The 17,457-nt window shown below is 39.8% G+C and overlaps 2 protein-coding genes across 6 annotated transcripts in view; both read left to right on the forward strand.

Moving 5' to 3' along the window:
• LOC108046235 (semaphorin-2A) overlaps nucleotides 1-3,593 on the forward strand; it is a 37,315-nt gene extending 33,722 nt beyond the window's left edge. For all 5 annotated transcript variants that reach the window (XM_044460257.1, XM_017125834.1, XM_017125832.1 and 2 more), the window contains 6 exons: nucleotides 91-319; nucleotides 770-1,106; nucleotides 1,247-1,410; nucleotides 1,470-1,622; nucleotides 1,943-2,051; nucleotides 2,456-3,593. In XM_044460257.1, coding sequence (XP_044316192.1) covers nucleotides 91-319; nucleotides 770-1,106; nucleotides 1,247-1,410; nucleotides 1,470-1,622; nucleotides 1,943-2,051; nucleotides 2,456-2,527 — 1,064 coding nt within the window. In that variant the 3' untranslated portion in view covers nucleotides 2,528-3,593. The remainder of the gene's footprint in view (nucleotides 1-90; nucleotides 320-769; nucleotides 1,107-1,246; nucleotides 1,411-1,469; nucleotides 1,623-1,942; nucleotides 2,052-2,455) is intronic.
• A 1,639-nt stretch (nucleotides 3,594-5,232) lies between these two features.
• LOC108046189 (cytosol aminopeptidase) lies at nucleotides 5,233-7,206 on the forward strand. Its single transcript, XM_017125768.2, has one exon. The coding sequence runs from the start codon at nucleotides 5,444-5,446 to the stop codon at nucleotides 7,025-7,027; it is 1,584 nt and encodes a 527-aa protein (XP_016981257.1). The 5' UTR covers nucleotides 5,233-5,443; the 3' UTR covers nucleotides 7,028-7,206.
• The last annotated feature ends 10,251 nt before the right edge of the window (nucleotides 7,207-17,457 follow it).

Here is a 17,457-nt window from a genome sequence, read left to right on the forward strand (position 1 = left end):
GCATCAGAGCTTGACAAACTTTTTATCCGTTCCCTCCCATCTCATCTAAGCAATTGTTTTTTGCTCTTTTCCTTTTCATCCCGCGCACAGGTAAATTCAAGGAGCAATCTTCATCGAATTCCGCATGGCTGCCGGTGCTTAACTCACGGGTGCCGGAACCACGGCCGGGTACATGTGTCAACGATACATCAAACCTGCCCGATACCGTCCTGAATTTCATCAGATCCCATCCACTTATGGACAAAGCCGTAAATCACGAGCACAACAATCCAGTCTATTATAAGAGGGATTTGGTCTTCACCAAGCTCGTCGTTGACAAGTGAGTTGAAAAAAATATTCCTTTCCTATTTGCAGGTTTGATATTTGAACGTTTATTTTATCAGTTAAACCCTTTTGGATTTCGGTAAATTTAAATAAAGAAAAACTAGATGCTTTTTTGGTAAATAAATATTCGTTGCTGTTTATACAAGGAAAATCAAAACAAACTTTGGTTTTCCCGTTTTTTATTAAATCAATAGATGTTTGGTTTAATTTGATTAAACTAAATTTGAAAATAAAGAATTAAAATTACATAAAAAAACCCTCAAATTAGAATATTAAGAATGATTAACTTTGTAAATACTTAATTTATAATGAAAGCGCTTTAGCTTTCCTTTTCCAAGCTCAACAATTAAGGGCTCACGAGTAAATCCAATAATCCGCTTTAAAAGTAAAAGGTGTAAATGTGAATTCAATGTTATTCACATACATATTTGTACATTTTTTTCAGAATCCGCATTGACATCCTCAATCAGGAATACATTGTGTACTATGTGGGAACCAATCTGGGTCGCATTTACAAAATCGTGCAATACTACCGCAACGGCGAGTCGCTGTCCAAGCTGCTGGATATCTTCGAGGTGGCTCCAAACGAGGCCATCCAGGTGATGGAAATCAGCCAGACACGTAAGAGCCTCTACATTGGCACCGATCATCGCATCAAGCAAATCGACCTGGCCATGTGCAATCGCCGCTACGACAACTGCTTCCGCTGCGTCCGTGATCCCTACTGCGGCTGGGATAAGGAGGCCAATACGTGCCGACCATACGAGCTGGATTTACTGCAGGTGGGTGGTGTTAAGATAGACCTAAATAGTTAGAGCGTTGAATATTTTATTAGTAAGATATGAACCCAAGTTTTTAATTTTTTAAATTGGCCTAAAGTAAAAAATAAAACCGTATATTCAATGTTACTTTTTCTCTACAGGATGTGGCCAACGAGACGAGCGACATATGCGATTCGAGTGTGCTGAAAAAGAAAATTGTGGTGACCTACGGGCAGAGTGTTCATCTGGGTTGTTTTGTTAAAATCCCCGAAGTGCTGAAGAACGAGCAGGTGACCTGGTATCATCACTCCAAGGACAAGGGACGGTGAGTGGAATTTATTTGGTTTCGATGACAGATAACCAATCGTATGGTTTTCTTTCTAGCTACGAGATTCGTTATTCACCAACCAAATACATTGAGACCACTGAACGTGGCCTGGTTGTGGTTTCAGTGAACGAAGCTGATGGTGGTCGTTACGATTGCCATTTGGGCGGTTCGCTTTTGTGCAGCTACAACATCACGGTGGATGCCCACAGGTAAGCTAATAGTTTCTTTCAACATTAAAGCTCTCTAGATAAAATAATTTATAAAGAAACTTTTCTAAATCCCACATTAAATATAAAATATGTCAAAATAAATAGACGTAATATGACGTTGGTAAACAAAATGATTTACGTTTAGAAAAATAGTTTGTTAGTCCATAAAACAAATGAAAACATAAACGAAAACAAAAGCAATTGGAGCAAGTAGTCTTAAAAATTATTAATTAAAATTAAAATAATTAATTATTAAAATAAGTTATATTCAATTATACCCAGATAATAATCTCTCCAAAACATTGTTTATTTTGGAACAGATGCACTCCCCCGAACAAGAGTAATGACTATCAGAAAATCTACTCGGACTGGTGCCACGAGTTCGAGAAGTACAAGACAGCAATGAAGTCCTGGGAAAAGAAGCAAGCGGTAAGTGATAATGAGGACCAACCCCCCGGGGGTGGATTTGTGGTGAAATGGGGTTGGCGGAATGGTGGTGTTGGTGGTGCTGGTGGGTCGAAGGCAGACACACACCATAATAAACGATTTGACTGGCAATTATTTTAATAGCCTTCGAGCCGGGCGGCTGTCCAAACTGACACCGCAACGTCAAATCAAAAGGAAAATAATAATAAAAGCGGTGTAAGGTAGTTAAGCTGTCATTATCCGGGCACCCCACCTGTGGTATGACCCAAATGCAAGGTAATTGCCCACCTGGGTGGGAGATGCAATGGAAATGTAATTAAAATGCAATCACTTTAGGGCTTATATGTACCTCCACAGTCATATTTACTAATTGTGTGTTTCTTATGTCCTTTTTTTATCGTTCACAGCAATGCTCGACACGGCAGAACTTTAGTAGCAATCAGCATCCGAATGAGATTTTCCGCAAGCCCAATGTCTGATATCACGAACAGAGTTTCGCCCTCAATATGCCGTCATCGTCCAATCAGTTTTAGTAAATCGAATGCGAAGAGGATAATGCCAACGCAGAAAACAAGACACAAGAAGAAAAACGGACAAGAACTCATTATAATCATTATTATCACCGACATCATCATAGACATACTTTCTTCAGAAATGAACAGAAAACTCTTCCTAAAGGATTATGCATTTACCGAGGCATTTACAATGCATTCATTGACTTAGACTTAGACTTAGGGTATTATCGCATGACACAGCTCCTCCCATATTGGTGCATTTCATCCACTTGAATCGATTTAAATGTAATGCTATAGATACGCCACCAACCATAGTTAGATACGACAATTGAACAATGGAGATACATATAAAACTGCCGCAGAACCGCACATTCATATCGTTATTTAAATCTAGACTTGATCAGTTTCAGCGTAACAACATATATAGACATATATCCAAACTTTGAACTTTCAAGGCTTAATTATAAATATGGCAACCTAATTGTAATCGAAGAAGCAATGTGATGTTAAGTTTTGATAAATTTATTAACAGCCTAACTACATAATCGCGATCAACACAATATAAATGTACTATAACGACACATAAATCGAGTTTGTACACATGCTAGCATACGAAACGGATATTTGAATCAGCCCTAATCGAATACAATTCTAAACTTATAGGAGCGATCCTTAGATACACCTCAATCACAAGCAATACTCGCCTAACGTGCATCGACATAATTAACTCGAATCGGTCCATAGCTTATATACTACACGATATCTAAAAAAGAAATATCCATTCAGCGTGTTATGTCTGCAATATATATGTGTACTTTAAAAGCCAGTTTATTTTGTAATCCCTAATTCCATCTTGCCCACAGAACAATTTAGTAGAAAGTATTTCGATTATGATTTTTAGTGTCTTGCACTCTCTTCAGACTTAATGTACTTAAGGTAATTTGCAAAAAATCTTTAGTTATTAGGCGTTTAGTTATAATAAAGTGAGACAAAAAACATTTTAATAAAAAATATCTAAAATTAAAAACAACTTGGCTGGTTATTTAATTGTGTTCGTGAGCTAAACTTATGAAAACATAAAGCTTGTGAATTCATTGAATGTTTATTTAAGCTTTAACCATTGGGGCTTGATGGTTTAAGGAAACCATGGGAACGTTTAAGCCAGACAAATCTGCAAACATTTAACAATAATAGAAGGTGAATTGGGTGTGTGAGAATCCTATCCAAATAATAATAATTTCAATTTCATTGCAACTTTGCTTATCTCTGAACACATTGCACAATTCCAACCGAGTGCGCAAAGACAAATGTTAATTTTAAATCAAATACTTTGAACTATTCAACTTGGGCAAATATTTTATAACGAGGAAACCCAAGCACAGTTAGCCACCCCCGAATTGCAGTGGTGTGTGTGTGTGTGTGGGTGTTAGCCAGGTTGTTGGAGACAAAGTTTGTCGTTTGTCGTGCTCGGGACTCGGCCTTTCGGCCAGGTCAAGCGCAAAGGCGAGAAATAACCAAATTTCCAATTTAGTTTTCGGGCTGCCTGTGATTTTGTGGCCCCCTGCCGACCCTTCGGTTCACCTTGTTCAAAGCCAAAAGGCAAACATTTGAGCTGGGTGTGCGGGTGTGTGTGTGTGTTGCGAGGTAAAAGATTTGCATATTTCTGCGCTCGGGCAACATTAAATTGAATTCCATATTCAAATAGTCGAGAGATAAGCATGAGCATACTTTCCAATTATAGATTGTCCAACCCGCAGACAAATAGAATTAAAGTGAAACATTTTTGCATAATACGAGTATCTTCCTTGTAAATTGCGCCTGCTGCCGCTGACTGTTCCCACCTTAATTAGTTATGCAACACCAAAAATTAAGCTTAATTAGCGTTGACTCACTGGTTTGGAAAATTAATTATTTCCACTCGCCGTTATTATTATCGCTGTGCACTTGGCCGGAGCATCAGGGCCCAGCTTCCGGACCCGGTTGTTGACTACTTAATTGAAATTCATATGATTTTTTTTTCCCTTGCACTCTCCACTTTTGTCATTATCATTTAAATAGCGTGGAGGGGCATTATAATCCTGGAAAGGGACTTGCCCGTTGACAGAATCCCGTCTAAAGCTCAGTCTCTCCGTTGCTCAAATGGAAATAATGATATTAGTGGGCAACTAGCTTTGGTTTCAAATTGTAAAGTGTAAGAAAGGTAAATGAAAAAATATTCAAAATAAGAAGTATTAAGAAAGAACTATTTCCATGTAGTAATACTTTGTTTTTAAACGAAACCTTAACGAATAATAAACTACTTAAAAACATTTTAAAACTCGCAAAACCCAGTGAATCTTTAAACATAAAAAAAACCTATCCATGCTGAAATGGAAATAATGATATTAGTGGACAACTAGCTTTGGTTTGAAATTATAAAGTGAAAGATAGGTAAATGTAAAAATATTAACAATAAGAAGGATTAAGAAATAACTATGTCCACCTAGTAATACTTTGTTTTTAACGAAACCTTAACAAATAATAAACTACTTAAAAACAAAAACAAACAAAACCTCCTCAAAACCCATATAACCCCTAAACATAAAAAAACCTATCCAAGGAATCCATGATATCGACCAAAGGGCTGTCAAGCCGAATAACAGGCTCGAGCCCTGGAAAAGTTCAGTTTATTTTAGATTGTCGTACGGGTCACAGATGAGCTGGCGATAGAAAATCCACACAAAATTCTCAGTGTTAATTTACAAAAAAAACGCTTTACAAACCAATATTTTGCGTTTACCGAGCTCATTGACCTACTTATTTATATTCTAGTATAAAACACGCGTTGCCCAAAATTCTTAGTGTTACAACAAAGTTGATTATATCTTTTGCTACTGGAAAATGCCGTCATACAAGGATGTGTCTTTGATGCGCGCCGGTCTGCGGTTGATGGGTGGACACAATCTAAGGAAGACTGTGGCCCCCGTCCTTCGCTGCTATGCGACATCCTGCAAGGATCCCAAGGGCGTGGTGGTGGGCCTCTACTCCACGGATGGCGACAAGCCAGCCAAGGCCACGGTGAATGCCGTGACTCTGGACGATGCACTGGGCGGCAAGCTGCTGACCCTGATCCGGGAACGGGGTATGGATGGCACCGTGGGCAAGGGATTGCTTTTCAGCGGCTTCGAGGGCGAGTACCAGGCGGTGGCCGTCGTCGGAGTGGGCAAACATGGTGCCTCCTACAACGAGAACGAGGAGCTGGACGAGGGCATGGAGAATGTGCGCGTGGCGGCGGGCACTGGTGCTCGGGCCCTGCAGCTCCAGGGGATGTACGAGGTGCATGTGGACGCCATGGAGTATCCAGAGCAGGCGGCCGAGGGTGCCGCTTTGGCCGTGTGGCGGTACAATGCCAACAAGAGGAAGAAGAACCGCCTGCAGACCCCCAAGTTGGACATGTACGGAAAGGGCGATCGCGATGCCTGGGTGCGGGGTCTCTTCAAGGCCGAATCCCAGAATCTGGCCCGTCGTCTCTCCGATACCCCGGCCAACATGATGACCCCCTCCATCTTCGCCCAGGCCGCCGTGGATGCCTTGTGCCCTTGCGGTGTCTCCGTGGAGGTGCGCTCCATGGACTGGATCGAGGACATGAACCTGAACTCCTTCCTGATGATCGCCAAGGGCTCCTGTGAGCCGCCCCTGTTGCTGGAGTGCAGCTACTGCGGCACCTCGCCCGAGGATCGTCCCGTCTTGCTGCTCGGCCAAGGGCTGACCTTCCACAGTGGCGGTCTGTGCCTGAAGCCCAAGAAGGGAATGGACATGTACCGCGGTGCCATGGCCGGAGCAGCCGTCTGTGTGGGCGTGCTCCGTGCGGCTGCCGCCCTTTCGCTGCCCATGAACATCACGGCCGTGATGCCGCTGTGCGAACACATGCCCTCCGGCATGGCCGTAAAGTGCGGCGATGTGGTGACCCTTCTAAACGGCACCACCATGGGCATCAAGAACGTGGACAAGGCACCGGTGGTGCTCATGGCCGATCCCCTGCTCTACGCCCAGGCCACCTTCAAGCCCAAGCTGGTCATCGACATCGGAACTGTGGCCATGGGTGTGAACTATGCGGTTGGCGGTGGAGCCAGTGGCTTGTGGACCACCTCCAAGTCGGTGTGGCAGAACTTCCGCAAGTCTGGAGGACTGACTGGTGACCGCATCTGGCGTTTCCCGCTGTTCAAGTACTACAAGCAGATCGTGAACAAGAACATCACCTATGACCTGTGCAACACCGGCAGAGGTCCAGCCAGTTCCTGCCTGGCCGCCGCCATCCTCCACTCCCTGGTGCCCTGCGTGGACTGGGCCCATCTGGACATCCGCGGCACCGGCATGACCACCAAGATTAACCCCAGGCCCTATCTGCTGAAGGACTCGATGACCGGGCGTCCGACGCGCACTGTTATCCAGTTCATGTACCAGATGGCCTGCGCCGGCCAGTAGTAATCTTTCTATGGGTATCTCTCATGTATTCGATATTTCACTTTTTGGTACGGTGTTTGCACAGACGAATAATCTCTGGTTTGGCCTGGAACAACAATGATAGTAAATGTGCGCTGTTATATCGTTAACAATAAATTGTATAAATTATGAGAAAATAAAATGAGTGACTTTTGGATAAATTTAAGGATAAAAAAATAATCACGTATCTAAAAGTCCGATCTTGGGAAATTAAGAAATTTCCAAATTTTTAGAGAATCAAACCACGAGTCTTAAGCGGTATGCCACTTTGGTATCGGACTAAATTTGGTAAAGTTATGGAATCTAGAAGTCCAATCTTGGGACATCATTTTTTAAGTCATTGGAAATTAAGAAATAACCAACATGAAAATGGGTCAAAATTTCGACCAACGTTAAAATGAAAATTTAAAATGCAGATTTTTAGAGAATCAAATCAGGAGTCTTAAGAGGTATGCCACTTTGGAATCGGACTAAATTTGGTAAAGTTATGGGATCTAGAAGTCTAATTTTGGGACATATTTTTTTAAGTCATTGAAAATTAAGAAATAACCAACATGAAAATTTGTCAAAATTTCGACCAACGTTAAAATGAAAATTTTAAATGCAGATTTTTAGAGAATCGAATCACGAGTCTTAAGAGGTATGCCACTTTGGAATCGGACTAAATTTGGTAAAGTGATGGGATCTAGAAGTCCAATCTTGGGACATCAATTTTTAAGTCATTGGAAATTAAGAAATAACCAACATGAAAATGGGTCAAAATTTTGACCAACGTTAAAATGAAAATTTTAGATGCAGATTTTTAGAGAATCAAATCACGAGTCTTAAGAGGTATGCCACTTTGGAATCGGACTAAATTTGGTTAAGTTATGGGATCTAGAAGTCCAATTTTGGGACATATTTTTTTAAGTCATTGAAAATTAAGAATAACCAACATGAAAATGGGTCAAAATTTTGACCAACGTTAAAATGAAAATTTTAAATGCAGATTTTTAGAAAATCAAATCAGGAGTCTTAAGAGGTATGCCACGTTGGAATCGAATTAAATTTGGTAAAGTTACGGAATCTAGAAATCTTCGAAAACTAACATTAAAGAGGGTAAAAAAATTGATTAACTTCTATTACTATATTTTAAATATTATGTGGGTCATCGCGTACCACTGAGTAATTCATAATCTAAAAACCTTCATATTGTTATCAAATATTTACAAAGCCAAAATGTCTAGTAAATTTATTACTGACAAGGAAAGGAAGTAAATAAAAAATTAAAATTACCCAAATGTACGTTTGAAAGCGTTCAATCAGGCTAAACTAAGACCAACACACCTACTTAAGCTTGAGTAATTTTACATCAGTTTAGAGACGCCACCTCGGAAACCCACCTGGCAAATCAAAATTTGATTTCCAATCGTATAAATATGGCCTGATTTACCAACTCGATTGATGGCAGCAGTGCGGATTTTGGGGCTTTGATGTGTGATGTGATTATGTTGACTATAAAATATTTACCTTTTGGCTGGAGTGACGGGAAAATTGCTTTGAAGTCTGAGGTCGGGGGGTGATTGGGTGCCAATCAATGGAATTCGGCAAATGGCATTATGAGGTTGACTTGATTGTCCACATATACTTATTCATACGTTTGTATGTATGTTTGTACTTACGTGCGAGCATTTATCCGGCAGAATGTTATGGCTAATTGCAAACGGAGCACGAAATGGCAAATGTGTCTCTCTCAATATTTAATTGGTTCCTGCCAGACTCAGATGCTCAGCTGCCTAGCTGCTCGGCCAGATCCTTTTGGTCCTTTTGGACCTGGCCAGGACCAGGTGAACCTGAGCATTTGACTGCAAGCCATGTTGCCATGCAGTTGGCAAATGTTGGCAAAACGCTGCTTGTGTGCTTTCGACTCGGTTTGTTTGCGGGCGTTTGGCCAGTCAAATTTAATTTTGCCTTCGAATGCGAAATGGCATACTTCTCGATTATATATTATACACATAGCCCCTGGGACCTCGGGTCAGGCCCTTAACATTGCACTTAACGCACACAGCTGCGCACAATGTCCTATTTGCCTAAAGATTTTCCGCCCACTTGCCCCTCTTGTCCCTTCTGCCATTTGTTACCTTGATTAGCTAATGCTAATTTGGGGATTTGCAATTTCCTCTGCTTGTTTATTTATGCCTCGGTTTGTGTTTGAAGTGCTGATTGTGTTGTGGGGCCAAATGTAATACAGCAATGACTTTGCAATTCATTGGCAGTTAAGTTGGCAGATATTTTATAAAATCTGTGTGTAAGTACTAAATACCATTTCTCAAATGCCAAATCAATTATTGTATTTGCAGGCTCTGTTTGATTAACTATATTCCTTGTGGCCCCTTCTCTTTTGACAGTTAAATATGATTGATTAAATTTCAAATTAAATTCTAAAATTTGCTTTTACAATTTAACATCAAGTGTCAAGTGCCTAATTTGTCTTTAATTTTGATACCTAAAGCATAAGCATATAATTTGAGCTAATAAAAAGACATTCTATTGGGTAACTTCCCATACAAAACAAAAATCCATTCACAGCTCTCCACATCCAAATCCCTGATGCCCAGATTGCCCTCAGCTGAACCCATTGACATTGGCCATTACCAGGAACAAGAAAAAAATTAAAAAACATAAACGTCTCATTTGAACACAAAATGGCAATTTGCTCAAGACAACACAGAAAAAGGCAGCCCCCATTGGCGGCAGGGGGTTAAATGGTTGAAAGGGGGAGGGGGGGTGGAGGTCCCGACTTGGACACGGACTAAGGAAATGCACGGATTTTATTGCTTATTTGTTAAATGGCTCGAAAAAGTTAATCAAGCGTGATTTTGATACGCCCCAGAGATAACGAATTATACTAGGTAGAGTTTTCTTGGGGAAATGATTTTTCCCCTGCATACATATGCAAGTAGCTCTGTGTATTATTGTGTGTATGTGGGAGCTGCTACTCTGCTATTGTTTTTATTGGTAATTTGGGCAAAACTTCCAAATTTGCGTTGTTTGACTTTTAAGAACATAAAAAAATCCAAAAGCTCAGACATATCGTCAACGACACCTGGCGTTTGTCGTTTTATGAATTAATAAAGACGTCAGGTCGGTTGGAAGACCCCATATCGCTACTCCTTATACCCCTGAAACTCAAAAAAAAAAAAAAACATAATGCGAGTGGGATAATACAAGCCGTCTTGTAGCTTATTAAACGTATTTTTACAGCATGCTTTACAGGAATTCTCACTTTATATGCAAACATGTGAAACACTATAAACAAAAGACCCCAATTTGCACGCACACACATACGCACTGTTGCCCCCAGAAACACACACACACACCTACACACACGCAGCTGCTTTGGGGGAAAATTCGCTTTCTATTAAATTTTACAGTAAACTGAATTTACACCCGCTCAACATCAGGCCATGGGTGGTGCGGAAAAGCCGGAAAAGCAGCAGCACTTTTCTCATATAAACACAAAATTGCAGAAAATGGCGACACCTGCTGTTGCAAATTAGAAAAATAAGATGTTTCATAAAAATGAAATGTCAGTTTTGGGGAAAGCAAAGGAAAAAAGAGGAGGGAAAGCAGAGGCACAGCAGGAAAAGTAGCAAAACAACAGGTGACAGGTTGGGGAAAGTAGGTTGGCAAAACCCACACAAATATGCCGTATTCAAATTGAACACCTGAAAAAAAGAATATCTAAACCTAGAATATTATCATAAATAAACCAAATATTTTAGAAACGAAAAAAAATAATAGCGTATTTATTTAAAGAGCAGAAAGGCAAGAAAGAAAGCATTCTTTTGATGGCAATTATAAAAATTCATGTTTTTAACGACCCCCTTAAACAAAATTTTTGTAGAGGTTTGAAAGACCTTAAAAAAAAATGCTGTGAAAATCATTAGAATTACGGAAGTAATAAAGTATAAAAACATTTCTTATGGATGTTATTTCGAAACTGTAGAGATTTCTGTTTGACAATTTGTTTTTAATCTGAAATTTATAGATTCTGGTGGATTGTATCATGCCGTTTCCTCCAGTGCAATTGAAATAAAAAAATGAGAAATTTCCAAAAACCAAATTTACGCTTCACCGTGATGATGGGACAAGAGTTTCTCCGGCCTATTCTTATATATGTTTTGGGGACCTTTCCCTTCCAAAAGGTAACACGTCTCTTATCAAACATTTTGCTCACACCGATTGGGCACAAAAGTCATTTAAAGTTTACTGAACAGTTCGATGCTGCAACAGTGGCAGGAAAATACCGGAGAAACAGCAGCAGCAGAAGCCGTAAACAAACACAGGGCAAAAGGAAACAAATCTAATAAAATCAGCAGATGATGGTCATTAGACCGAAAAGTAATTTCATTTATTCGCAAACTCGATTTGTTGCTTTGTAGCACGAAGTGCGCACGAGTGCTGCTCCTGTTTCTGCCTCTGTTTCAGTTTCAGTTTGCTTTCTGTCCCATCCAAGGACTTTGGCTTTGGCCGGAGTATCCTGCACTGGCCGAGATAAAGGTCAGGGGCTCCCGTCCCAGCCGGGAGGCAGGGGAGTCTTAGCCGGGCTAAGCAAGGCAAATCAAAGCAGCGAAGCGTTCAACCAGCGTCGCGCATAAAAACCAAAAGAAACAGCGGCAAACGGGCAACAAGCAATACAAACAATGGCTGCAGCCAAAAGCAGACAAAGTGAAAAATCATGTACTGAAAAAAATATTAAGTCCAGGTGATCAGATAAATATTACACACTAATTCTAAGACCGTATATGAATTCTATGATTATCCGTTGAGTATTAAATAAAGATGCATTATAAACTTATTTGTTATTGGTGACTTCAAAACATTTCCAAAAATATAAAAGAATTTTGCAACAATATTGCAGAGTTACTGTTCCAATACGATATTTTTCTGAAGGTACATTTTTAAAACAATTATTTTTATATATTGTGACTAATAATTATGGAATTGCAAATAATATCATATTAAATTGTCCCCTGCAACCGATTTAGAAATAGGAATATTGCACCCAAATAAAAGAGTTCTTATTACAATTAATTTAATATTAATATTTTACAAAGCTTTACAAATAATATTAGGAGAGCTAATGAATATTTAGGGTGCCCCTTGTCATCTTTTACCGATCTAGAAATATAATTTATGCTCCCAAATAAACGAGTTATCATTACAATTAATTTAATATTAATATTTAAATATTTATGCTAATTTTTTCTCTGGGTGCAGTCGAATGGCCGAAAAGGGGAGCCCAACAGCAATAACGAAATGTGCTGCGCTCTTATAGATTTCTTAAACAAATTCCGAAGATGCGTCGTTAAAATTTGGCCGCCACTAAAAGCACAAACGGATTAGGGAGCCCATCAGGATGCGGAGATCCTGCGCGGAGTGCCTTACCGTTGGGGTCATAAAACTGTTTTCGGGCCCGCACACAGACACTCTCACCTGTAATAATGGTGAAACAATAAAATTTCGCTGGCGGAAAAGTTTTTCGCTTCGAAATTTCAATGGCAAAATCAAATGGACAAAATGTAAATGAAAATGCTTTTAAAATGAAATTTAGCGTTACCCAAGCGCTTCATTGTTGCGCAGTATGGACCGCGTTTCCTGGCCCTGTCTTTCCTCGTTTTTTCCCTTTCCCACCAGTGCAGAGAAATGGCATTTGGAGCGGCACCTAAACGGAAATGAAATTAAGCACAAAATGTGCCATTTGCCAGCTGGCAGTTGTTGTTGCTCGCCCCTGTTTCAGTTTCAGCCATTACTTTCGCCCGGGCAGCAGTAATTGAAAAGTTGGTAGGAGCCACTTGGAAAAGGAGGCCGAAATCCAAAGGACTCCCCATGTTTGCTTTTTCACTAGCAGGTTCCGGTATTTTTCGGTACGGGGATCTCTCCAGCAAAAGCTGATTTGTGGATTGCTATTAAGCCTTTAGTCGGCCTGTTTAGGAGATAGTGTCAGCAATCAGGAAGCTGGAAATTAGTCCAATTAAATGATATCTTCAAGACAACATTTTATGTTTTTCCTTGGTGTAAAATGCATTTATGAACCGCTCTTGTAAATCTAGTTTACCTTTGTCGCAAAGTCACTTCACACCCTGAAAAAAATAAATTGTAAATAAAATGTTCCTAACATTATGTTAAAAATTCTAGATTTTAGTTTTAATAAACCTACTTTGAAAATAAAAAGCTTTTAAAAATAGGAATCATTTTTGGCAAATGAAAATAAAAGGTACCTATTTAAATTTGCTTCTTTTGTCCTAAATATTTTATGTGGAGTGCAATAATTAAGGTATCAACTTTCCCAAAACCAAATTATTAAAAAAGAAGACAGATTAAAATCTGTAAAAAACAAGTAAATATTTTCCTGACATTTTTATTTCCCTTTTCATGTGCATTTAGAAAAAACTTGCATTTTAATTTAAATACAGTATATATTTAAAATACATTTATCCTTCCAATATAACATATGTATATATGTTTTTCATTCCTTTGGACAAATAAAGCACTCTGGTGAAGTGTCTGTGTTATCTCGCACTTTCAGTTATTACGAATGCGGCAAATAGTCGACACTCAGGTTGATGTACGAGTGCGGTGGCCAAAAAGATCGCTCACAGCCTGCCACGCCCACTCAGGCAGCTGGTGCCTCCGCCCCCGTAAAAGTTGCAATTCCCACTACGATGTTCGTACATCTCCGGGCATATGGTACTTTTGGTACTTCATAATTTTGATGGTCCAACGAAAAAGTTAGTTTTCCATCTTCACACAAACACACACGTCCACTTTTCCTGCGGTCAGTGGAAAAACTTTGCTGCTATAAAATATGGTGAAGTGAACTTCTATTTGTCATAGTTTTTATGCACTTAGACGACCGACTGGTGCTTCCCTTTGCTTACATTATTTGATTAGTAATATTTAATGAAATTGTCATAGTTAGACATACATATGTCCCTCGGACTGTGGCATCATAATTCCTGGGTTAAACTTATGAGGAAGTTGGATAATGAGGGAATCCCGGACAATAAATGGAACTTTATGCTAACTTTAACAAACTCTGGGGCATGAGCATGCCATCAATTCATTGGTGCGATGGGGAAAAGTACGTAATTGCATTGGCCGCATGAAAGGAAATCATTAATGACATACCGCCGCGGTGGCCGAGGGGGTGGTGAAAATGGGCAGGGGGAGCTTGGGTGGTGCAGGGGGGCAGGGGGGCAGGGGGGCAGGTTGTCCTTGGTCCGCATTTTATGAACAATTCACGCTTTTCCTGCCAAGACGACGAACAAAGTTTAGCCGGGTGGAAGTGCAAGTGCGAGGAAGAAATTAAGCTGAACAATATATTTTCTTCGGCAAGTGCAGCGCCAGCATCCGCCCCCTCTCCCCCTTCTCCTCCTCTTTACCAACGCCCACGCTCTTATTAGCAGCGTTCTTGTTTGCCTTTTCTCATTTTTTGCTAGGTCCTTTTTCGCGTTCTTGTTGTGGTTATGCTTGGTTTTGCCAAGTACACGGACAAAAAACTTTATACATTTCCCATGAACTACAATTTTGGCCAAATATAAAATCTTAGCTTATAATGCATATATATTAATGTATATATTTTGAATGTAAGAAAGTTAAGCTTACAAATTTAGAAAGTTATGTCCTAACAATGCCATGTTTTTTTCACTGTAAATCAGCCATTGAAGCGCAGCAACAAAGCGCGAATTACCGCCATTTTGTGCACTTTGAACGCCATGTTGCCGTTTTTATCGCTCTGCTCCTTCTCATCCTTCCTCGTCCTTCGCGCACCCACTTCGACCCGCAGGACCTCTTGTCATTGCAGCTGCCAAGTAATTTTCCCAGCGCCAAAGAGTGCAGCGCTTCTCATTGAGGCGGGTAATTGATTTATGTATTTATACTGATTTTTTAATTAATTTATAAGCTTTGCTCTGGAGTGGCGGGAAGCCCAAAATGCTATTTAATGGCAAAGTGCGTAAATCAATTGGCGATGGATGCCTGCTGCAATAATAACCTTTTTCAGTGCTTATTACAGCAACTATTTCTATAGATCGTAAATCAGCGCAAGTGGCTATGTAAGTGGGCATATTCAATTAATACCTCACAAGATAAATGCACTGGTAATTGAATTATCACTCCTTTGACTTATTATGATGACGCTACTGGAATAGATTCGTTAAAGGATCAATGTGGCTTACACTAATTCCTTTAATAAAAGAGATAGAAATTTTTCTAATGAAAATGCTAAAAGAAAATAGTAAAAAAGATTTTTATTTGGAGTGCATCACCGCAGAAAAAGCTTACAGATGGAATTTTAATGAAGTATTGTCTATATTTAAAGTTTATATATCAAAAAAAGAGTATTGCTAAATCGTCATCAGTGTTTTATAAATGTAAGCAAAATTCAAATATCTTCCATGAGCAAGTCTTGACAATATTTCGACCGCCAGTGTGCGGTGGGCGTGGCGTAGGCTGTCCACTCTTTATTAGCAATACAGATGCAAACAAACTGCACAAATACCAAAACTGCACTCTATTCGTGCTTGTGTGTGTGTGTGTGTGTGTGGGTGCATTTCCGGTGGGGGCAGTTGTATTTTAATCCTTGTTGCTCCTGTCGTTGTAGTTGTAGTTGTCCTTGTTGCGTTTGCGTGCATATGAAAATTAAAATTGTTGACAATTGTCATTTTTTTCATTGCTTCGCTGTTGTTGTCATTGTGTTGTCAGCGTTGTTACCGCGGTTGTTGTGGCACAACCGCCCACTGCCGTATTTTCCCGCTTTTTCCCCGGCTTTTCACAAACCCTCTCGATGTTGCTGCTGCCACACGCAACTAACCGCATTTTGATTGCCATGCATTCGACCGAATCGTGCTCGTTGCTAAATTGAAAGCATTTTCCGTGCCGTGAATCTCGGTTGGCAGAGAAAAAAAATACATATTCGCAGAAACCGGAGAAAGAACGGAAGTTGTCGCTGGCGTGTTGCATGCGTGGTCTGCATCCTCAGTGCCTCTGCCACGGCCCCTTCTCCTCTACAACCCCCCTCCCAATCCTCAGCCTCCTTATCCTTATCGCCAGCAGGCTGTGCGATTTGTTTGCTTGCTCAGCTCATCCCATCGCTGTGAAGCGTGTGAAACTGCATTAAAATTGGTTATCCTGTAGGTGACAACCGTCCAATCAAACGGTATATACATGCCATTTATGCATACACCTGGCAAAAACTATAACAATAATTATATTTCTTATAAATAAGATTTGAAGATAACTTTTCTACCATAGAAACAGTCCATCGCTTTTACTTTAATTTTCATTGTAAATAAACGAATAACAAATCATATAAATTTCCAATTCTAACATGAGATTTTTTTAACAGATTTAACAGATGATTTTTGAAAAGCATATATTTAAAATTAGATATATTTTATTAGGACCAATTACCAAGGAAATTAAATACAATAGATAAATCATTTTCTCACTAAAATAAAATAATAATATTAAACATCCACTTTATGTGATTTCTTAATTTGGGAAAAAATAAATTAAATTTTAAATAAAAGATTCCTAGGACCTACAAATAAGAAATTATTAATTATCATAATGAGAAAATGAAGGTATTCCTAATAGTTTTACTGGATTAATCACCAATTTGAGCAGTATTTTTTTTCCGTGCAGATATGATGGGGAGGGGACCTCGCCTATGCTCTAACTCAATTGATTTGCTAATGTTCCGGAGGTGCTAAGACCAGAATCAGGCTTAATTAAGTTTTTGTGTTGCTGCCGGGAGAGCAACTCGTCTGGTGTGTGTGTGTGTGTGTGTGTGTGTATCCTGGAGGCGATGGAAAGCGCGCACATCTTGTATCTGTATCTTGTATCTTGCAGATGAGAAGCTGAATCTAGCTAGTCGTGGCAGCTGTCAGACGGAAATCTCACAGGTTCATTCAGCCACACAATAACATAATTATTCAATTACACGATGTTGCTTGTTGATTTGGCTTGAGTTTAAAAAATTCCCCTACAACGTCTAAGACCGTAATCGCTTCGACCAAAATCAACAAGCGAACGGCTAATGCAATTACAGGAATCCAGGCGGATATGCGGAGCGGATGGGGCAAACTCTTGGCGAAATTGTGAATGGTAGACCAACATTTGCACAGGCCATAAATTCCCAACATTCGCCAATGCCAATAAGTTGGGGCCGGGGTCTAAAGTTTTACATTGGTAACCGAAAAATATGCAAAGCAGTCATAATTTTACTTTAGAACCGAAATATTTTCGAACGAAATTGTTAGCAAACAAACTTTTTTATGCATCAACTAATTTCAATCAGCTAACAAAAATGTGCTTGCTGCCCTTTTCTTGCAACCGCAGAGCGAGTGAGATGGAGAGTGGGGAAA

This window comes from Drosophila rhopaloa, unplaced genomic scaffold (genome assembly GCF_018152115.1).
Source record: "Drosophila rhopaloa isolate 14029-0021.01 unplaced genomic scaffold, ASM1815211v1 contig_115, whole genome shotgun sequence".
NCBI classification, from domain to species: Eukaryota; Metazoa; Arthropoda; class Insecta; order Diptera; family Drosophilidae; genus Drosophila; species Drosophila rhopaloa.